Here is a 24841-nt window from a genome sequence, read left to right on the forward strand (position 1 = left end):
TTGCTGTGTTCCCTCTGATTTCAGAAATTACATTTGCCTTGAATAAGAACGAACAAGAAATTATGGCTTATGCAAGCAAAATCCCTGTTCTCCGGTATATTCATCCTATAGAGGAAGCCGTACTTAACTTTGAGCAGAAGACCAAAACTTATGGCAATGAAGTAGAGCGCTATGAGTATTACAGGTACATATAAATTGTACATATGTCTTATTACCAATTGACTGAAATTAGTGGAGCTATATATACCCTACTGACATGTTAATAAGGGGCGTCGGGTTCAAAGGACTTCATTCCACACGGTCTATGACAATGTAGTTACTCTCCATTGAAATGACTATGTGAGTACAGATCAGAGTTGTCCGAATTTTCCATAAGTCCAGGAATACATGGTGATTTAATGTCTATGTGACACTACTTTCAGCATAGTACAGGCTATGAGGGGGCGGAGCATGACACATGGATCCTCGGGGGTGTTCCTCAATGGTGTTATGTCCCGCCCCCACATTATTTAACATACTAACTATATAATGTACAAATCTTAGATGCACAAACATTCTAATGACCTTATTAAAAAGTATCCTAAGTTCCATCTGTTTATTACTGGGTGTAATTGTCCACCACATTACTCTACATTTCTATCACTTCTGAATCCACAGGTGGATAGTAGGCGTTGTTCTGTGCTGTGTCCTTCTCCTCATAGCTATTTCCACTATCCTGGGCCTACTTTTCGGAGTTTGGGGACTCTATCTATTGAGGGATCCTGTGAACAGCAGACGCAGGAGAAGGGATGGAGTTGGATTCCTCTTAATGTAAGTAACCTAAAAGAGCCCCCAAGTCAGTAGACTAGTGAAACTGCGGAAGTCATGCACACAAGTACCGTATTTTCCGGACTATAAGGCGCACATAAAAACCTACGATTTCCTCAGAAATCGTAAGTGCGGCTTATAGTCCAGTGCGGCTTATATATGGATGGAAGCGGCGGCAAAGACTGCGTGCCGCTTCCATACATACATAAAAGGCACCGTAAGGGTGCATGCACACTGAGTAACGCCGGGCGTGTATGAGAGCCGTACACGCCGGCATTACAGCAGACTGCCGAACACTTCCCATTCACTTCAATGGGAGCGCTCGTAACAGCGGCGTTTACGAGCGCTCCCATTGAAGTGAATGGGAAGTGTTCGGCAGTCTGCTGTAATGCCGGCATGTACGGCTCTCATACACGCCCGGCGTTACTCAGTGTGCATGCACCCTAAGGGTGCATTCACACTATGGAACGCCGGCGTGTATCACAGCCGTACACGCCGGCGTTACAGCAGGGCTGCCGGACACTTCCTATTCATTTCTATGGGAGCCGGCATGCGAGCGCTCCCTATAGAAATGAATGGAAAAAAGCAGTCCATTCATTTCTATGGGGAGCGCTCGCTCGCATGCCGGCTCCCATAGAAATGAATGGGAAGTGTCCGGCAGCCCTGCTGTCACGCCGGCCTGAAACAGAACGTGAAACTTACCCAGCGGTGCAGGGCGGGCGGGCATTCAGGCCTCCTCTGCCTCCGATGTTCCGTCCTTCTCCTCCGGCGCTCGCTGATAATGGCCGGGGCGCATGCGCAATATCATAATGCTTCTACTGCGCATGTGCCCTGGCCATTATCAGCTTGCGAGCGCCGGAGGAGGACGGAACATCGGAGGAAGAGGAGGCCTGAATGCCCGCCCACCCTGCACCGCTCGGTAAGTTTCACATTCTGTTTCAGGCTTTTATTTTAAAACGGGGGGGTAGTTTAATCTAACGTTTACGGTTGGGCTCTATCAGCATGATTTTGCTGATAGAGCCCCTCCTCGCCTGCCGAGCGCTTCCAATAGAAGCGGCTGGCACGCGGGGGGTTAAGCGGCCGCTGGCAAAGTCTGCCTGCCGCCGCTTTCAATAAGATATAATGCGCACCAGACTGCGGCTTATAGTCCGGTGCGCCTTATATATGAACCGAGACGGACTATAAGGCGCTCATGGGCAATGCGGCTTATAGTCCAGTGCGCCTTATAGTCCGTAAAATACGGTACGTAATTTTCCTGGACATGTGACATAAAGCAAGGACCATGTAGGTAGCCTTCATCAGAACACCATAAACCACATTCCCTGTCTGAAGATAAGATAAGATAATTCTTTAATTGTCCTACCATGGGGAAATTTCAGTGTGTTACAGCAGCATGGATAAACTGGATACAGGATAATAACAGTAATATATTACAGAAGGACACACACATAAGCTCAGAATAGCAGATAGAAGAAAATAATAGGAGTCATAGCAGCTAAAGAAAAAGAAGACTTCAGGATCATTTAGTTCTCTGTGTGGAGTGATCTCCGCTTGGCCTGATGTAGATTATACAGCCTGACCGCGGTTTGGAGGTACGACCTCTGAAATGACTTATATCGAAGCGATAAGTAATACTTTATACTTGGAATTACAATGGCATGCATAAAGACTTCATACTGTATACGGGGCTGTGACAGCTAACCTGACAATAACTTTAGATATTGTGGGATTGGGCAATATTGGGCTATATTTCATTGTTACACAGGTTATAGTTAGGGTTGAGTCGATCTTGAGATTTCAAGATCGATTTTAAAATCCGATTTCCGATCACTTTCCAGCCGATCTCGATCCCGATCTCGATCGTGAAATTTGCTCGATCGCCGATCAGAATCCGATCTTTTCCGATCCCGATCCTAAACCCTAGTCAATGCTTTTCTATGGGAAAAGTCACTTTTAGGGTTGAGCCGATCTTGAGATAACCTCTGATCTCGATCCCACTTGAAAAGATTTTCCGATCTCTATCGTGAAATTTACTCGATCGCCGATCGGAATCCGATCTTTTCCGATCCCAATCGCTCAACCCTAGTTATAGTAACATGGCTGTCTTGATGGTATGAAAACCAAACGGGTTATTAGAACATTATCATATAGTATTGCTAGGCTGTGCCATTACATTATGATTGGTGGAGGTCCAATCATTGGGTCCTTCACCAATTTTGCTGCGGGAGGTACATTTAAATTGGTTGTCCTTTACCCAGTTGTCAGTCCCCCCCATCCCCATTGAACATACAGTTATGATATATTCTAGTGATTTAACGTATGGAAATAACCTGTTGATATATGATATGTACAGTGTATTACACATAGATAATATAGAGCTGTCCATCTAATAGAGCTGTTCTATTGCAGTGAGATATATCTCTCCCTCCTGTTCTCCTGGCTGATCATCTTATTCGTGTTCACCACCTTCCTGATCGGAGGAAATGTAGAGACCCTGGTCTGCAATCACTGGGCCAATGGAGATATTTATAGGGTTAGTAAATGGAAAAAAACTATAACTCCTATAGTAAGAGTCGTCATGTGATAACTACTTAAGTATGTGACCCCTTGTTTCATTACATATATATACAGTTTCTAGATGACCCAAACAACCTACCTCATAACATCAACCTGAAAAGAGAAATTGGGCTCAGAGAAAGTTCTAACTTCAGCGATATGTATAAGTGAGTGTCATCTACTCATCTGTTTCCCTAATATTTTGTATCTGGCTGTTATATTTGCTTTTGACTATGCCTTTTTGCTTGACAAGTCCATAAATGTTAAGTTGATTTCAGGGTAGCCCTTACTAGGACCCCAAAAGGTTAGCTATACTCTGTGGAGTAACAAAGCAGTTTCACTGCAGCACCTCCGCAGGAGAAATGAAGTATTGCAGTCAATGAGGCACAATATCCGTCCTCCAGATCTTGATAGTCACTATCCACTCAAACTCCATCCAGGACTTTTTTCTTTACCGATTTTCGGCAGTTTCTGTGTTGGAGTCTCCAGATGTGATGCCAGCCTTAGAAATTATTTTATTAGGTTTAAGGGAAATAGGAAGGGTTAGTTTTTATAAAAGCAATGGAAGGCTAGATATAGAAAGGGCAAGAAGAACTATAGCTGCTACAGTACGACTCATGGTTGTGGTTCAACGCAGCTTTAAGGTGGCCATACACATCCAGTTGGCATCTGAATGGTCATTTGACTGACAGATATTACTCACAACCTCCCCATACACATGTCCATTTGGTTTGTCAGACAAATCTATCTCCCTTAACAGCAAAGGATCCGGCATGTTGAAATTCATAGGTTGAGAATATGTCATCCAATACACATATCCAAGCCTGCCAGACTCGCCAATATCGGTGGACAAGGCCTTAAGACTATCATGTGGATAAGCCCTTCATCTATTGTGTACGGCCACCTTAAGCTTAATTTAGATAAAAGTGATAGTTGTAGGAAAAGTAGAATTATGGTAATTATCTTAGACTGTGTTAATCCATTCCAGACAGTGCAAGCGTGGTGCTCCAATATGGGAAGTGCTTGAGATCAAGCCTATAGACTTGGATGCTGCCTTCAACATGTCTCAGGTAAGGAACCCAAGTCATTGTAATGAATTTGGGGTACTATGAGCCAGGGTGTGCCATATCTTCTTGTATGTATGTTTTCTACAACATGAGAATTTGATATACAGTGCCTTGCAAAAGTATTCGGCCCCCTTGAACTTTTCAACCTTTTGCCACATTTCAGGCTTCAAACATAAAGATATCAAATTTTAATTTTTGGGGGAAGATTCAACAAGTGGGACACAATTGTGAAGTGGAACGAAACTTATTGGATATTTTAAACTTTTTTAACAAATAAAAAACATGAAAAATTGAGCGTGCAAAATTATTTGCCCCCCTTGCGTTAATACTTTGTAGCGCCACCTTTTGCTGCGATTACAGCTGCAGGTCGCTTGGGGTTTGTCTCTATCAGTTTTGCACATCGAGAGACTGAAATTCTTGCCCATTCTTCCTTACAAAACAGCTGGAGCTCAGTGAGGTTGGATGGAGACGTTTGTGAGCAGCAGTTTTCAGCTCTTTCCACAGATTCTCGATTGGATTCAGGTCTGGACTGTGACTTGGTCATTCTCACACCTGGATACGTTTATTTGTCAGCCATTCCATTGTAGATTTTGCTTTGTGTTTTGGATCATTGTTTTGTTGGAAGATAAATCTCCGTCCCAGTCTCAGGTCTTTTGCAGACTCCAACAGGTTTTCTTCCAGAATGGTCCTGTATTTGGCTCCATCCATCTTCCCATCAATTGTAACCATCTTCCCTGCCCCTGCTGAAGAAAAGCAGGCCCAAACCATGATGCTGCCACCACCATGTCTGACAGTGGGGGGATGGTGTGTTCAGGGTGATGAGCTGTGTTGCTTTTACGCCAAACATATTGTTTTACATTGTGGCCAAAAGGTTCGATTTTGGGTCATCTGAGCAGAGCACCTTCTTCCACATGTTTGGTGTCTCCCAGGTGGCTTGTGGCAAACTTTAAACAAGACTTTTTATGGATATCTTTGAGAAATGGCTTTCTTCTTACCACTCTTCCATAAAGGCCAGATTTGTGCAGTGTACGACTGATTGTTGTCCTAAGGACAGACTCTCCCACCTCAGCTGTAGATCTCTGCAGTTCATCCAGAGTGATCATGGGCCTCTTGGCTGCATCTCTGATCAGTCTTCTCCTTGTTTGAGATGAAAGTTTAGAGGGACGGCCGGGTCTTGGTAGATTTGCAGTGGTCTCATACACCTTCCATTTCAATATGATTGCTTGCACGGGGCTCCTTGGGATGTTTAAAGCTTGGGAAATCTTTTTGTATCCAAATCCGGGTTTAAACTTCTCCACAACAGTATCTCGGACCTGCCTGGTGTGTTCCTTGGTCTTCATGATGCTCTCTGCGCTTTATACAGACCCCTGAGCCTATCACAGAGCAGGTGCATTTATACGGAGACTTGGTTACACACCGGTGGATTGTATTTCTCATCATCAGTCATTTAGGACAACATTGGATCAGTCAGAGATCTGAACTGAACTGAACCGAGTGAGTCTGCTGCACTGAAAGTAAAGGGGCCGAATAATATTTCACGCCCCACTTTTCAGTTTTTTATTTGTTGAAAAAGTTTAAAATATCCAATAAATTTCGTTCCACTTCACAACTGTGTCCCACTTGTTGTTGATTCTTCCCCAAAAAATTTAAATTTTATATCTTTATGTTTGAAGCCTGAAATGTGGCAAAAGGTTTAAAAATTCAAGGGGGCCAAATACTTTCGCAAGACACTGTATAGTACAACAAAATTTCGATATTGTATGCTAAGCAGTACTAGGAAAACCATAGGGCGTTTGTCTTATTTAGCATGCGAGTACATGAAAACAACCCAATGCCAAACTCCTCCATTGTGCTCTATACTATAATTTGAGTTATTTTGGTTTCAGCTTCAGGCTAGTATTGTGTGAAGGGCTGAGACATTACAGTACACTTTGTGAATCATCCCGAGCGCCTTGTATTAATATCTATTGAGTAATGCCGATACCGACTGTATAGTAACTAACCTGTCCTCTTATTACTTTCCTATAACTTCCTCCCAGTATGCAATACAACTAAAGAAGCAGATAGACAACTTTAATGTGTCTGTGCCCGGACTCGAAATGATCTCCAATATTGCAGTGATGGTTCTACAAGACTATAAGAACAGTGGATTGGGCCAAGGGCCTTTCAATATCAACCTGACACAGGTATGTCAATGGTCAATTAATAATGGTCAAGAGCCTAATCCAAGAAGTGTAGATGAGACTTGGTCCCTGTGTGAGGTGGATTTACCAGCCAGGAGACAGACCTAACATTATAGTCCTAGCCTCTACACTACATACTGTCCCTTAATGATTACTGTAGAGATTGTCAGCCTGCAAGTGCACAAAGGGCGGAGCTTATTCACCAAATTTGCCTACAGACAGCTGTGATGGAGGATGGGGCTGAGTGTGGGCAAATCTGGTAAATCAGGCCCCACCCCGGTGCACTTGCATTCTGATTTGCATATTCTTAAAAAGTCGATTATCTCTGCACTTCTTCATGAGTTTGTGACTACAAAGTTCTGTTTCATCTCCTATTAAAGGTCCCCCACATGGCACTGTAATTGCTTTCAAAGACATGTTGAACCTGACAGACTACCTTTACTGTGACAAGTGCCTTCAAATATGTCTGAAACATCCCCAAATACTTTAGCAGCGGTTAAGACTTGTCCGCACGTACGTTCTATATATCACACCCCAGCCAGATGTCACCTGTGCCGGTGTCCATTGTTCCCCAGCTCTATTTCTGCTCTTGTTCCTCCTCAATATCAGTTACGTCACATGTGATATTTTTCATTATCGACCATTTTCTTCTCTTTTCCACCAGTTACAACCTCGTGTGATTCAGGATTTGAGCCAGTTTATCCCATACCTTGACGTTGTTGCTTCCAGCCAGGTAAACCATAAATCATGATTTTATTTCTAAACATGGTATACCTGTGTGATCCATTCTCTAGTCTAACTTTAGGCTGAGACCCCACGTTGCGGAAACGCAGCCTTTTTTATTGCAGATTTTACTGCGCTTTTTGAGTCAATGCCAAGCACAATGGGAAATACATAGGAAGTTCTTATACTTCTACCATATGCTCAGTCCATTCCTAACTTTGGCTCAAAAAACCGCAACAAAATCTGCAACAAAAAAAGTTGCGTTTCTGCAACGTGAACTGCTTATTAGTTCATTCCCATGTGTTACATATTAAAGGGAACCTATCAGGTCACCTCTTTCCAACAGTCTCACCCACTTGTCGAACGAGGCACAGAAACTGTTTGAATGTTTGAGTGTGAATTATACCCTTAAATCTATGCCAGTTATCGACATGGTGCAGATTTCAGTTCTATTGCACCAGAATTATTAGGTTATATTCATACCCACAGCACGAGACACTCAACTGATCAGCCCATTTGTCTGTAGCTGGTCAGCTAATGAAAATTGCAAGCTGAAGGAATAAGCCTCTTAATAGGCCTCTGCCTTTTAATCATTCTCCAAACAGAATGTCAACTGTCTGCAGCAGGAGCCTCCCCCCTCTGTCTGATATGCAATAGCGCTATAGATTAAACAGACCAGCAAAAGCTTAATCTCCTGGTTTTCTGCAGAATTTTTGTTTTAGGGATATGCAGAAGTTTTTCCAGATGGTGGGCTCTAGATCATCTTCTGTATATGTGTACAACTCATTTTTAGGTTTCCTTTATAGTTTGAAGATCTTGTATCCCAATGCAAAACCTGTAACACGTGTTACCTACCTAGCGCCAGTAACACTAGCGTCTTCTCATGCGAAAGAGGAGCCTTTGGATCTCCTAAGACATCAAGGCTCAGTTAAGACTGCTACTTTTCCACCTCTCGGTTTTAGTTGTATGTTTCCTTAATGCCCCCTTTATGACCTCTTGAGTTCAGGCTTACATGACAGCTATCCCAGAACACGTGTGTATCTTCTAATTCTGTACGGATTGCATCTACTTATAACCATTGGGATTCCAATGCCAATAATAAGCCTTGGGATTGAGCTTTGTGATTACATCAGGTTTTAAGCCAAGTGGCCGTATTTCTAGTGTTGGATTATCTTATCCTTATACAGAGTAACGCAACGGTAAGGAGTCAGCTGGAGAACGAGGCAGCCGCTCTAAGAGATCTACAAAATACCACCGAACACTATGAAACCTCCGTCATGGTAGGTAAATCACAATACATAATATAAAAGATCGATGGTGTTAGATATATTTTATAAAAGATAGAGGTTTGGGGTCCAAATTTATTGACATCTCCTGTTTTTCATAAGGTGGTTCTGGTATTCCTAGTTTAGAGGTTAACTAGGGATGAGTGAACCATATTCCCTATGAATTTTCTCTTGAGACCCCCAAAGTATAATAAGTGGAAGTCCAGGGGAGGTGAGTAAATATAACAGTGTTACTCACCTCTCCTGGGCTCCTCAGCATCCGGTTCGGGCCTCTTCCAGCATTCTCAATAATGTCAGCATCTACTGGGAGCCACTGAGGCCCAATCATAGACATGAGGGGTGTGCTGCTGTCATGAAACAGGGGGGGCAAACCTATAAATATTCAGCCAAACGAGTCTTGCGAGGTTCGCCCATCTCTAGGGTTAACACATAATAGGTGAGTTGGGTAAAGTGTTACTTTAAGCCCTCTCGGGTGGTACTTGGAAGTCTGCTATTAGTTATTATTTCTTGCAGTGTAGGACAGTGAAGAAGCTATTGTATTATGTGTGGTGGTTCGGGACAGTAATGGGGATGAAGTATAACTATAATTTGTATGGAAGCAGGTTAATAATTCAATGCTGACTCATAATGTATCTTCAATAAAAGATAACTCGCCACATTGTATATGCATCTCTTTCCATGGGCAGCATGTTATAGAGCAGGAGGAGCTGATCAGGTTGATATAACTTGTTGGAATAGATTCAGTATGGCTTATATTTTGCTCATTTAAATCCCTTTCATACTTAGGAGTCCAGTGGGTGGTCCTAACTGTGGGCTATATCTACTGTATATGCACTCATGATAGTCAAATGTCTGATAGTGATCTCATTCCCTTTATACAATTCTGGCTGCCAGAAGACACCACTAGAGGGAGCTCTCTGCTATATAAATTTGCAAGCAACTCCACCTAGAGGTGTCTACAGCTAGCCATACACTAGTCCCAGGATTATATCGAGCTGTATAATGGATTGTATCTATAACATGGAAGCTATAGTTAAAGGTTCAGTCACGAGACAGAAATTTCATTTTAGTCCCAACTTAAATTACAGCATGCCACAAAGCAAGTCATTGGTCACAAACAACAAGAGCACCAAAGCTAAACAGCTGTACAATACATTGTATATAGTGAATATTCTGTCTGACTATTGCTTTTTTATTTTAGGGGAAGTTAAATAACAGTATCCAAGCTTTGGCAGTCTTGGCTCCTAAACTTGATGTGAGTATAGACGACTATGGTCCCATATATGAAATGATAACAAAAGTTAGGATTTATTTCCAAAAATAGCACCACCTGTGTACATAGACTGTGTCTTATATTATAGCTCAGCCCCATTCATGAGATGCAATATATCAGCTTGTATATCTGATAAAGCTCCTTGAATCCATTAGCTACATATCTAATCCCATACATGTGTTTGTCCTTTAAGGTTGGAATACAACGCACAGTGGAAAGTATCTATAAGCTGAAAGGACCTTTAATTCAGGGAACAATCGAGCAATTGAAGAATGTAAGTACTACTGTAGTCAGTGGAGCTCGGTACAGGTACAAGCTTATATAAATTATAGGTTCCTTTGATTTATAACACCTTTAAAGGGATGTTCCATCTGAGCCTTTTATGGCAGAGATTAGACTTCCTGTGCCTATGCTGCAGCTGGGTATATGGAAACAGTCAAGATGGCTGTGCAACACTGTTACCTTAACACCCATACAAGTGAATGGGAGTAACGTGTGTTTCCTCTGCTCCTATTCACTTCGATGAGAGATATGGTTACAGAAGAGTACAGCCACTTCAGGTATCCTAGCCATCTCTGACCACAATATAGTGGGTTGGGGGAACAGTATTGCACAACAAGCTTTGCCACCTCTGGCTACAGCATATGGATGTATTCTCATCTTGGCCATAAAGGGCTCAGATGGGAATACCCCCTAAACTTTCTAACCATATACATTCATAGAAAGGCAGTAACATGACTTAAATGGGTTGCCCCATCTCAAAGATCCTATCTATACCGGTAGAAGACTTTTCCTAAATATATTGCTTTCGAAATGCTACTTTGTTTGCCTGTTATGTGTACTTATTCCTCCCATGGTTTACACAGCGTTTCCATAACCATGGACCTGTGCGATAGGATCAGTGATGTCACTTAATCAGTTCAGCTAATTGCATTTTGCTGATAAAGCCGAATCTGTTATCTCTCTATATAAACACACAGATAACACTGAGTCCATTTTGTACAAGCATGTGCACATTATCTGATCTGCATACGTATTGTGATAATTCAACAAGAGGGTGGGGGAGAAATATAGGAAATGAGAAGAAGAGACAGCAGGCAAACTGCTAAAACACTGAAATGGGAAAACCCCTTTAACTTTTGGATCCATATAAATGCTGGGTCTCTGTCTTATGGTGATCCATGATCAGCATATAACTCAGTACACCAGGGTGTGCTGGCCATATTAAAAAATTCAGTTATATTACAAAAAAACTATAAGACGCCGGAGTCCGTGTGTGTTTTAGTACTTAGTCATGTACAGTATAAACACTATTAGGATAGGGCAACATGCGTAACATATTTGTCACATTAAATAGGCCTGCTCACCTCACCTGACTTGTCTGTTACAGTAATTATATGTATTCCTCATGGAGCCTTTTTCATTTAACTCTTCATTGTGCTGTGCCTCTGTTATTCCTCCTGGAAATTTCTAAATACATTGGAATTGGCCGTTACCACCTTGGACTGACACTGTCCAATCTGAGCTTCCAATATGGGAATGTTTTTATAATCCATAAATCTTCTGCAGGAATTACAGAGGAATGGTACAATACAAATGTATAAGAAAATATGTCCCAGAATTGGTATTTAATGCAGAATTCGAGTAATACATCAGACACGTCAGTAGAGGTCCTCTTTATTAGAGATGAGCGAGTACTATTCGGATCGGCTGATCCGAACAGTACTCGCTCATCTCTACTCTTTATCATGTGTATTGTAACCATCTATTACTATTGAACTATAAAATAAATGGCTCGTTTTATTTCTGGTTAATTCAATAGGAAAGCAAGTGTCTGCTCGATCAAGCTTTAGGATATTTTACCGACTATATCAAGTGGGTGAAGAAAACCGTAAGTTGTTAAAATGTTGACAAATGATTTATATGAGAATAAAAATCTGTTGTTTCTTCTTAAAACAGCGCCACTCGTATTCACAGGTGGTGTCTGGTATTGCAGCTTAGTCCATTCACTTAAATGGGTTGATTTGCAATACCAGACACGGCCCATAAACAAGAGTGGTGCTGTTTTTGGAAGAAGCCCAAGTAAATCTTTTAACTATACAAAGGTGTGCAGCTGCAGGCTATCTCTGCGGATTATATATGAAGATTACAGGTGTATTGTAGAGATATTATATACAATCGCTTTAGGTAATTGTCTGGATTTATTGCAGAATATCATGGGTCGCGCCTTTTAGTAACCTCTTTTTAAGCTTCTTGGGTGTGTATGACATTCACTTTATTACTCATGGTAAATATAACCGCCATACTGTAGCGCAGTACCTGTAGAACCTGTTTCTGCATATGATAGACTGGTTTTATAGGAGCATTCACATTTATTGAGTTAGTATGGACATCAGGTTATCCAAATACATTTCACTTTACACCAGGATTGATTGGGTTTTTTAGGTCTGGTCAGGGGTGTAACTTGAGGGGATGCATGGAGTTACATTCGGAACGTGGGTCCTTAAGGGGCACATAAGGTCTCTCTTTCCAATACAAGGAGACCAGTACTATAAACAATACCCCAAAGAATCTGGTGGTTCACAGTTAACCTACACAGAACCCTTTGATTGTCCATGAAGGATATATCTGTAGGATATATGTGAGCTATGTGACAAGGAATACACCCTAGTGACAAATGATTTGCTTCAAGGTCAACTCCAACATGCCCGAAACGAAAGTGCTATTAATATACTATGGGGAGTCTTCAGACTCCAGAGTATACTGATCGGACCCCAGAGTATAATGATCTGAGGTGGCAAACATAAAAAGCAGTATTACTCACCTCTCCTGAGCATTGGTTCAGGTCTTCAGGCCTCTTCAATGACATCACGAGTCAGGCCTGTATCACAACGCATAATCACGCCATCAGTAGCCCAGTAACACTAGTTTTTACGTTTGCTCACCTACACTAGGCCTCCGATCATCATCCGATCTCTTCAGACCCCAGAGTCTAATAATACTTTGTGGATAATAAACACTATAGGGGCCACTATGGGACATTATACTGTGTGCAGGGGCCACTATGGGACATTATTCTGTGTGCAGGGGCCACTATGGGACATTATACTGTTTAGAGGGGCCACTATGGGACATTATACTGTGTGGAAGGGCCACTATGGGACATTATACTGTGTGGGGGGGCCGCTATGGGACAATACTGTGTAGAGAGGCCACTATGGGACATTATACTGTGTAGAGAGGCCACTATGGGGGATAATACTGTGTGCAGGGGCCACTATGGGGGATAATACTGTGTGCAGGGGCCACTATGGGACATTATACTGTGTGCAGGGGCCACTATGGGACATTATACTGTGTAGAGGGGCCACTATGGGACATTATACTGTGAGTAAATGGGACGTTATACCATGTGGGGGCCAGGAAAGGGGTTGCTTTGCCGTGTAGGGGTAGGAGGGCTCAAATCAAAATTTTGCTATGGTGCCCAATCTTTGCTAGATACAGTACACCCTTATTCTTCATGCATTATTACCGTATATTTATTTCTCTTACTCATGTGGTGGCAAAATATTCTGCATAGCTTTACAGACCTAGACATGGCCATATTTACTAACTGGGCTGTACCTAGAAAGTGGCCAAAAATGCACCTCAGCCAAGTAGGGCTCATAATCTAAATCCTGTATCAGTAAAGATTTTGAGTGTGGAAGGAGATTACCCGGAGAAAATTTACACCAACACAGACAGAAAGTCTATGCAGATGTGGTTCTTGGTCAGATTATAATATCTTAAATCTCTCTTATTTGTATAGCGCCAACATATTCCGCAGCGCTTTATAGGCATTGTCAGTCACTGTCCCATATAGGGCTCATAATCTACATTCTCTATCAGTATGTCTTTGAAGTGTGGGAAGAAACTGGAGTACCCGGAGGAAACCAAGCAAACACGAGGAGCTGTTATTACTACTGGGAACTGTAAACACATATAGTCATTTTTAGGAAAAGTCCATTAGAGGGGTTAAAACAATTTAATAGCTGGTTTATATAGTTTTGTACAAAAAAAAGCTACTAAGAGGTTAAATTTAATTGCTCTATGACTTTGAGTATCTTAGGATAAACAGAAGTATGACCAAGCCACTACATACTTTATGTCGTAACTAATGGTTTTCTGCAGATAAGGGTACAAAGCTGACGGCTCAGTTTCACTTACTATATGGATACACTACATTGTTCCATAGGGAACCTCTGGTAGGACAATGTATATAAGGAATAGCAGTAATACACAGGGCTGAGATATGACTACATCCGTGGAATGGGTCCCTTCTTTATCATGATCAATTTTAGTGGCAGATTCAGAAAGTAAAAAGACTATGATTATGTTGGGATAATACACACAGTGATGTCACAGTACAGAGATAATACACACAGTGATGTCACAGTACAGGGATAATACACACAGTGCTGTCACAGTACAGGGATAATACACACAGTGATGTCACAGTACAGGGATAATACACACAGTGATGTCACAGGACAGGGATAATACACACAGTGATGTCACAGTACAGAGATAATACACACAGTGATGTCACAGTACAGGGATAATACACACAGTGATGTCACAGTACAGGGATAATACACACAGTGATGTCACAGTACAGGGATAATACACACAGTGATGTCACAGGACAGGGATAATACACACAGTGATGTCACAGTACAGGGATAATACACACAGTGATGTCACAGTACAGAGATAATACACACAGTGATGTCACAGTACAGGGATAATATACACAGTGATGTCACAGTACAGGGATAATATACACAGTGATGTCACAGTATAGGGATAATACACACAGTGATGTCACAGTACAGGGATAATACACACAGTGATGTCACAGTACAGGATAATACACACAGTGATGTCACAGTACAGGGATAATACACACAGTGATGTCACAGTACAGGGATAATACACACAGTGATGTCACAGTACAGAGATAATACACATAGTGATGTCACAGTACAGGATAATACACACAGTGATGTCACAGTACAGGGATAATACACACAGTGATGTCACAGTACAGGGATAATACACACAGTGATGTCACAGTACAGGGATAATACACACAGTGATGTCACAGTACAGGGATAATATAGACAGTGATGTCACAGTACAGGATAATACACACAGTGATGTCACAGTACAGGATAATACACACAGTGATGTCACAGTACAGGGATAATACACACAGTGATGTCACAGTACAGGGATAATACACACAGTGATGTCACAGTGCAGGGATAATACACACAGTGATGTCACAGTACAGGGATAATACACACAGTGATGTCACAGTACAGGGATAATACACACAGTGATGTCACAGTACAGGGATAATACACACAGTGATGTCACAGTACAGAGATAATACACACAGTGATGTCACAGTACAGGGATAATACACACAGTGATGTCACAGTACAGGGATAATACACACAGTGATGTCACAGTACAGAGATAATACATACAGTGATGTCACAGTACAGGGATAATACACACAGTGATGTCACAGTACAGGGATAATACACACAGTGATGTCACAGTACAGGGATAATACACACAGTGATGTCACAGTATAGGGATAATACACACAGTGATGTCACAGTACAGAGATAATACACACAGTGATGTCACAGTACAGGGATAATACACACAGTGATGTCACAGTACAGAGATAATACACACAGTGATGTCACAGTACAGGGATAATACACACAGTGATGTCACAGTACAGGGATAATACACACAGTGATGTCACAGTACACGGATAATACACACAGTGATGTCACAGTACAGAGATAATACACACAGTGATGTCACAGTACACGGATAATACACACAGTGATGTCACAGTACATGGATAATACACACAGTGATGTCACAGTACAGGGATAATACACACAGTGATGTCACAGTACAGAGATAATACACACAGTGATGTCACAGTACAGGGATAATATAGACAGTGATGTCACAGTACAGGGATAATACACACAGTGATGTCACAGTACACAGATAATACACACAGTGATGTCACAGTACAGGGATAATACACACAGTGATATCACAGTACAGAGAAAATACACACAGTGATGTCACAGTACAGGGATAATACACACAGTGATGTCACAGTACAGGGATAATACACACAGTGATGTCACAGTACAGGGATAATACACACAGTGATGTCACAGTACAGAGATAATACACACAATGATGTCACAGTACAGGGATAATATAGACAGTGATGTCACAGTACAGAGATAATACACACAGTGAGATGCAGTGATGTTACATTACATGGATTATAAACACAGTGTTGATACAGTACAGGGATAATACACACAGTGATGTCACAGTGCAGATATAAGTACAGTGATGTCACAGTTCAGTGATCACTAGTGAAAAAACAACCAATCACAGATTAGATTTCATTACATAAACCATCAGCAGTAATTGTACCCCGCACCAGTCTGCTGCGTTCACTGCAGTACATTTATAGGACTATAGAAAAGGATAGAATATACCGCACTGTACAGCCCAGAGAGAACCTACCTGTAATGCCAAGTAGATGACATTTAACTGATGGAAGTGACTTGAGTCCATTGTGTAACTGACTGTGTGTATTCTTATTCCAGATCACAAATAATATCGCCTCCTGCCGCTCAGTGCCCATAACACTTGACAATGCTCGGGTTGTGCTCTGCAATCATGTGACGGACCCCTGGGTGAGTAGAATTGCAAGATGGTGTTCAGGATATTTACACTGCACACATATAGATATAAGGTGGAAACTGCTATGATTTATTATAACATCAAGTATCACTGTAAAGCAGGTTAGGCTGGTCTTATAAATAATACCGCTCATATCAGTCACATATACAAGGAAATGTTACTGAAGGTTCTTGGAACTGGAGATACGTGCGATATAATAATAGATGATAGTATATAGGACATACAGAGTGGGACTAAAGGAAACAGGTGAGCAGCGCTGCTCTATGCGATTTCCATAACGTCTATTCCGCTCTATGGGAGTTATGCAACGTTGAACCCATCTCCCATCTCCAGGGTCATATATAAAGTGGTAGCTTAAGCTAACTGAAGTGTTTTACCCAATATATTGCTTTAATCATCTTTGTATCCTGAGTGTTTACATTTCATTGCCTAGATTTCAGACCACCTCTGCTATCTAGCAGCAGAGGCCAGGTTGGTTCCTGTTCCCAGCCACATCTATTGTCTTCTGTCAGCTCAGCAAAGTGCAGTTAGCTGCTGAACTCTGATAAAGGGTTAGAATAGTGGCTGACCAACACTTCTGTTATCTCTGTATGTAAATCCAGAGATAACAGTGTGCAGTTTGTAACAAGCACAGTTTTGAGACATGCTGCTGGCCTGACCTGTTCTGTTCATCACACAGATTAAGCCCATCAAATTGTCAATGAAATCAGGAAATGGAGGAACGCGGGTGAAACTCTTTTATGGGAATGCCCCATTTAGGCGACTATACACATTAAATTTGGCAGATCTCAATAGTTGTGGTGGCACAGTCCAACCATGTGTTCCTTTGGAAGATCTTGGGGAGGGAGAGAAAGGGGGTGAAGGGTTGGTCATGTTAGGTTTTAACATGTCTGATCCTTAAAGGAGATAAGTCTGCATACTTGGCCAAACATAGTGTGTAGTGTGGGAAGTCGGGAAAGTATAGCATCCCAAAGCTACTGGAGATGTTATAGCTATCTTTAGGAAAGTGGGTCTACTCTTTACATAATAAATAGATGGACTAGCAATAAGTAGGCAGACAAGGAAGTAATATTGGCGAATTTGGTAAAGCTTGGCAGATTTATATGTAGCTCATGCTCTATAGCAGGGTTAGGGAACGTACGGCTCTCCAGCTGTTGCAAGACTACAACTCCCAGCATGCATACTGGCTCTGCTGTTCTTGGAACGCCCATGGAAGTGAATGGAGCATGCTGGGAGTTGTAGTTTCACAGCAGCTGGAGAGCCAAAGGTTCCCTACCCCTGCTCTATAGGGATCATGCCTCAGCCAAAATGTAGTACTAAGTATATACTGAACCTTCCAATTGAGCCTGCTAAAACCATTGATATTCTTTGTGTTGTTCCCTTGTAGAACGGCTTCTGGTTTTGTCTCGGTTGGTGCGCCATTTTACTGATCCCTAATATATTATTGAGTATTAAGTCTGCACAGTATATTGCACCCAAGTCTCGGTGAGTATTCCCCTTGCTTGATACATCACTTTACTCCTACTATAATAATATATACAATGCAAGTACGAAGGTCCAGTGTTATCACCGAGTTCTAGGCATGGGTATTCCTGTTACACTCAGTACATGTAGTCACGGAATGGGGGGGGGGGGAGGAATTTGGAGAGACTGTGGACGATGCCCGGTGCCGCACCACTCAGTGTCTATGGGGAAACAGCGTTTTACTTGGCTGTTTCTGTTACCCTTATAGACTTGGAATGCCCTATTGCCCCTCCATTCAAACGCCTCTCTGGTTATACAGTGAAGGGGAATGATGGACTCTGTTCTAGTGATTGTGGTGGTGCCATTGGTCATAAGTATTCCACCTGTCTCTTGGATAGGCAGTCATTGTCCATTATAGGATTTATCCAGTAGGTGGCACATTGCTGTTTATATTTGTGCTGCGACTTTTTGCTGCGAGAGGGTGAGAGGGATCTATATCTATAGTGAAATTTCTCCAAAAGACCACCCCCCTTAACCAGACCACAATTTCTGTAATGGATTTTCTCTTTTCTATTCTAGTAGCCATCTTCTTTGAGATGACCACACCTTGGAAAAAAATTTTTTAATGCAATTTTGTGTGGTTGTCTCAAAGAGGTTTCACTGTATATGGTAATGGTTACCATACGCAAGTGTGTTTTCCTCTTTCTTTTGGGTGATATTCGCTTTCTAAAACCTTTGATCATAACATTGAGCATCTCGATTAATATCTCTTTATCTTTTAAGAATGGATGCTTATATTATATAGTATTATTACATGCTATTCTCAATGGCCCATGCTAACACTATCGCTTTCTGTTTCTTTGGGTTTCTTACGCAGACTCTCTCTGACTCTCTAGCCCACCATCTTAATTTCTCTGCTCTGCCTGCAGAGACCCCACCCCCGAGGAGGAGAATCTGTTCCCATTGACTGCACGCACAAATGTTGGGAGACACTGATTCTGATCTCTAGAGGGACAGCTTTCTTCTGTGAAGCTAAAGAATCCCCGGACTCCATGGTGAACCTTCAAATCTACGTCATCACAGCTAGATCATGGAACTAAGACGTCTTTTCTTTTGTTACAAGAGATGAACTTTATGCAACAATAAGAAGCAACTATATCAGATACCGGCCCTTTAAATGTGACTGACTATTCAGCATTATAAGTGTTCATTTTACTGGAAGCAAGACCAAGTGAAACTGAATTGAAGACAGACATGAATAGTTAAGTGGACTAAAATTAGGATCAAAGGGGTCGTCTACATTGAACTGTACGGGCTCCACATGAAGAAGCTCGTCACATGACTGTAATATATGGAGTATCTAGCAGTAAGTGATCACTGCTCCTGCAGCGCCTCCGCAAGGAGAGTTTCATCATTCCACTGTTGCTACAGGTTGTCTATGTAGTACATACATGTGTTGGGTCCTCCAGTACATATGTCCATATCAGGGCATCCACATGTCAAATATTAAATGAATGTTCCCATGAACAAAGTCATATAATAGTTAGACATTTTTGCAAATATAAATAATTATAAATTTTGCAGAATTTTAAAGATTTTCTCTAACCATCTTAGCAGTGACATCTGTTGTCTTGATAGGAAGCCAATGGATATGACCATGAATGCAGAAGCTTTCTATGGTCCGGGACTTGTCAGACACCCAGCCATGAGGTCTTTATCGTGGCCGGGTTATCTTCCCGAGCATGCACTCTTCCTGCTAAGTCTAAGGAAAAAGGGAACCATAGATGGGATTCTGATAAGCCCCGGCCATAGAAACAGTATGCATTTACATCTGTGATGAAGATGTAATGGGGCCCGGTATGGTATAACGTATGGTATAACTGGATGTATTTGGTTCCTCCTTTGATTCCAAACATATAACAATATCTAAACACCAGTTCACATGTATGAATTACCTACCTCAACAATGATGTGATACTTGACATAAGACTGTACAACTGTATCCAAGGATGTGGTTTGCATAAAGTTAAAAGAACTTTGATTTAGTCTTCAACAAAATGGAGTACATCAAATACCGATCCAGCATCCTAAAGCAATGTCCCAGCAAGGGAAAGTGAATGAAGACTCCTTCTTATTTTAAAGTGACCATAGAATGAATGTACCAACCCGTTATGTTATACTAGCTGGTACCCGCAACTTAGTCTGCGGTGATTGTAGAAGTGGGTAAATACAGGCGCGGGTAAGGTTTTCATACTGTGTATAAGGTATGGGATATGAAATGTAATTGTGTATCTTGTTTTTTCTGTAATTCTGAGAATACGTGAGACTTTTGTAATTTGTATTTCAGCTGCTATACGGTGTTCTGAGAAACTGTACATAGTGTCTTTGGGACAGAGGTATTTCAAGTTAATATACTTCGATATACGACATTGTATGATTTGTTATTTTCCGCCAGTACATGTAAGTTTTGGGCACAGGATACTCTTGAGCAAGCAACATAAAGTTGTCCATGTGAGAAGCCTGGTGTGGCCCAATGTATTCCTGCTACTTTCAGCGTTTGTCCTTGGGATTTATTAATGGTCATTGTAAAAGCCAACTTAAGGCCGGGTTCACACGGAGTATTGTGGCTCGTCATTTCGTACGTACACGCCGCGGGATCTTTTTGGTACCGTACACACGGCACTATTTTGCGGCCGTGATTTTGCGGCGGCCGCAAAATAGCGCTGCGTGTACAGTACCGGCTCCCATTGAAAACAATGGGAGCGTATACACCCAGCAAAAGATCCCGCGGCGTGTACGTACCAAATGACGAGCCACAATACTCCGTGTGAACCTGGCCTAAGGGGAAATTGTAGTCGTTTGAATTGAAATGGGAAATTATTTGGTATAATTGGAATGCGTGGGGTTAACACACTGTCACCTTTAGCTGCTCCTGTAATAATAGTGGCTGCAATGATATTTGTTCCTAGTTGTGTGACACGTAGCCTCGTGCCATTACACAATCGGGGTGCATCCAGATTACGCATGAGTAGAACAGGGACGCCAATCTTCAGTTCTGGTTTATTTGAAGGGACACTGGGTAATTCTAAGGTGGGCAGTAAGGCAAATCGGTGACATTATTATCGACCGTTACGTGTTACTGGTGTGTTGAAACGGTACATCAGTGACTTTGGCTCATAAAACTGCAGCAAAATTTGCAACCAAAGCGTTGTGTTAACGCAACGTGGTGCTTCAGCCTTAGGCCTCCTGCACACAAATGGCACGGATATGGTTTTTTTTTTTTTTTTTTTTTTTTTTTTAATGTAGATTGTGAGCCCCACATAGAGCTCACAATGTACATTTTTCCCTATCAGTATGTCTTTCTTTTTTGGAATATGGGATGGAAATCCACACAAACACGGGGAGAACATACAAACTCCTTGCAGATGGTTTTTTGCCCTTGGCGGGATTTGAACAGCAGGACTCCAGCGCTGCAAGGCTACAGTGCTAACCACTGAGCCACCGTGTGGCCCCTATGGATATGGTTTTCACTGACCTATAGATTAAAAATAAATTGACAGGGCTGCAAACACGGACAGGTGTAGGAAAGGTATAGGACATATATAGGACCTGCTCTATATTTTACAGCTCAATTTGTCCCGGATACACAGCCACAAAAACAGGATCTATGTGTATGGGCCCATTGAAATGTACAGGACCATAGTGTTATCCACAATTGTAGATAAAAGTCTGGCCCTGTGCATGACAGTTTAGTAACTCCATGCGCCTCTTATTAATAGCAATTAACCCCATCATGTCCCTCACATTAACCCCTGTGTAAGAGTTACAGATATGTGAGAAACTTGGAGGTAATAATTAAGTATCTTCATTATTGAGGTCTTTTATTAGTACCTCCATATGTCTCACATATTAGTAACCTTTATATGGGGCACACAGGGGTTAATATGAGGGACATGATGGGGTTTATTCCTATTAATGTGAGGCACATGGAGTTACTAACACTAAACTAATAACCCCAAATGCCTGACATTAATGAGAATAGGAACTAAAGGAAGTTACCTGTGTGTTTCTTACTTTCACTTTGCTAGCAGCTTCCTCTCCTCCTCAGGGAACCTTTGCAGGATGCGGACGGCAGGAGCTATCACTATAGCAGGCAGAGACCTGAGCGATTAAGCTCCACTCCCTGGGTTTCCTGCACCCCTCTCATTGGAGGGCAGTGAGAAAAGGGGAGTGTCCTTATGCCTCTGCTCTAGCAGAGCACTGAAGGGACGCTCCGACTTCATTTAACTCTTGCATGTCCTGTGTTGCTGGTGTGCCAGTGAAATATGGCAGGAGTGCCCCTCTTGGCACGTGTGCCAGGGGTTGCTGACCTCTACTGTAGAGGGTAATATGAATTTTGTGGCTTGCTATGGTCCAAAGTGTGTGAGATTGCAGAGATAGTGATGTGAGTTTGGGTTTTGTGGGGGTCCTGGGAAAAAAGTATGTGCGCTATTGTGACGAAAAGTAGCCTACTGCGCAATCCTGTGTAGTAACTATGTTTGTGGAAAATTTCAGCCAAATCGGTGCAGCGGGTTTTGCGTGATTGAGGAACAAACATCCAAACACACAAACCCACAAACATCCAAACTCACAAACTTTCACCTTTATAATATTAATAGGATGAACATGTAGGGTTTGTTTTCTAGAGAACGTGTAAAATCCATAAAGTTAGTCCTTACAGAACAGGGGCTTGTCGTGTACTATAAGGTCAAGGCGGGCCAATAGAGTGAACTGAGAGACACTTGAGGGTTGTGATCACCATGAATCTCCATATTATTATATAGTAGTATTATTTAGACATTGTATAGCACTGTTATTACATCACATTGTGTATGGGGATGTTCTTTAGAGGGTCACACTCATCACAGCCAGCCAAAGCTGAGGCCTGGTTCACATCTGTGTTCGGTAATCCATTCGGGAGGGTCCCCATGTGGACTACCGAACGCATTGGCAAGAGGTGTACAGTAAAGGCACACGGACCCCATAGACTATAATGGGATCCTCGTGCTTTCCGCAAAGTCTCCGCACCGAACATGCGGACAGAAAAGTACTTCACAATCTACTTTCCTCTCCACATGACTCATGTGGACACGCTGCGGAAAGCACAAGGACCCCATTATAATCTATTGGGTCCGTGTAATTTCACTGCACACCGCTTGCCAATGTGTTCGGAAGTCCGTTTGGGGGGGGTCTCCATGCAGACTCCCCAAACGGATTACCGAACGCAGATATGAACCAGGCCTGAGATGGGAATGTATGGCTGTAAGGCGGTCTGGAGTTATGGAAACCACCTAGAACAGGTTGTCCAATGCTCCTAGGTTATGGAAACAACATTGTTCTTCACCGAGCGATGTTGTTTCTGGAGCTCATATGCACTTCTCTGGGAGAAACAGAAACGGCCTTGAACTGCAGCAACCCAATGGAGGGACCCGGAGGTTGGAATATGTAGTAGCGATGTCACAGGTAGGCCAAAGACACAGGACCAGTTCCAGGCTATACTGTTCCAGGATACCATTGAGGAGGCCAGCGACATCTCTGATGTTGGTGCTAGTTTTCCCCCAGGGTACTTCCCATTGGAGAGGGGTCCTCTTTTACCCCGGGCCATGTGGTGGTGTTGGGAAGACCCCGATGGTAAGAACAGGAAACAGTAGTGCAGTTGAAGCAAGATGAACTTTATTTAGGTAATTGGAAATACAAGAAGCTTCCTGATGGGAGTAGTAGTTATAGGAATTACACTGTGGTAGCTGGTCAAAGATTTGGGATGAGGGATGCCTAGTATACAAATGGCACCCTTCTCCACTTCACTAATACACAGTCTCTGCCTCTCCCACTATGGCTATAGGGGCTGAATAAAATGGAGTCCCAGGAACCCAAATACCTGGAGATGAATGGGTCCTGGTTCGTAGGTTCTACTACCTCAACTCCTTCCAGTATGGCACACTTTCTCCCTCAAGACTATACTGGATTACTGGGCAAGTTGTTGGTTCATTTCCCTGAATGGGCTCACTCAGCAGGTATTCACTACTTGGACGCTAGCACATCATTCATTTACACACACTGGAGACTAAGGGCGCATTCACATGAATTTGTTGCAAAAGTATTCCGGTCGGGATCTTCAGGAGAGGGGTGCCCGATGTCAAAAATTCGCCATGTGGCCACTAGTTACACCACTGATGATGGACAAGGAAGATGGTCAGAGTTGAAAGGAAGATGGATGGAGCTAAAAACAGGGCAATCCTGCAAGCAATCCTGTTGGTACCTCCAAAAGACTTGAGAATGGGAAGGAGATTCCCCTTTCAGCAATGAACCTAAACCTACAGCCAGAGCTATAGGGGAATGGTTTAGATCACAGAATATTTATGTGTTAGAATTTCCCAGTCACAGTCCAGACCTAAATCCCAATGAGCATCTGCGACAAGACATGAAAATTCCTGATCACAGACATCTCCATCCAATCTGGCTGAGCTTGAGCTATTTTGCAAAGAAGAATTGGCAAAAATCTCAGTCTCAGATTTTATTTGATTAAGATTGTGAATAACAGGTATCATTTTCCTTCCACTTCACAATTATCGGCTACTTTGTGTTGGTTATCACTGAAAATCTCAGTAAAACACATTTGGCTGTAAAGTGATAAATATGAAA

At 42.2% G+C, this 24841-nt stretch overlaps 1 protein-coding gene across 1 annotated transcript in view; it reads left to right on the forward strand.

The window, feature by feature from the left end:
* PROM2 (prominin 2) overlaps window positions 1-19307 on the forward strand; it is a 42473-nt gene extending 23166 nt beyond the window's left edge. Inside the window, exons 10-23 of the mRNA XM_075272891.1 lie at window positions 25-184; window positions 658-810; window positions 3217-3340; window positions 3439-3530; window positions 4352-4433; window positions 6470-6616; window positions 7278-7346; window positions 8524-8616; window positions 9824-9877; window positions 10089-10169; window positions 11718-11786; window positions 16600-16689; window positions 18084-18181; window positions 19090-19307. Coding sequence (XP_075128992.1) covers window positions 25-184; window positions 658-810; window positions 3217-3340; window positions 3439-3530; window positions 4352-4433; window positions 6470-6616; window positions 7278-7346; window positions 8524-8616; window positions 9824-9877; window positions 10089-10169; window positions 11718-11786; window positions 16600-16689; window positions 18084-18181; window positions 19090-19156 — 1379 coding nt within the window. The 3' untranslated portion in view covers window positions 19157-19307. The remainder of the gene's footprint in view (window positions 1-24; window positions 185-657; window positions 811-3216; window positions 3341-3438; window positions 3531-4351; window positions 4434-6469; window positions 6617-7277; window positions 7347-8523; window positions 8617-9823; window positions 9878-10088; window positions 10170-11717; window positions 11787-16599; window positions 16690-18083; window positions 18182-19089) is intronic.
* The last annotated feature ends 5534 nt before the right edge of the window (window positions 19308-24841 follow it).

This window comes from Leptodactylus fuscus, chromosome 5 (genome assembly GCF_031893055.1).
Source record: "Leptodactylus fuscus isolate aLepFus1 chromosome 5, aLepFus1.hap2, whole genome shotgun sequence".
In the NCBI taxonomy this organism is placed as follows: Eukaryota; Metazoa; Chordata; class Amphibia; order Anura; family Leptodactylidae; genus Leptodactylus; species Leptodactylus fuscus.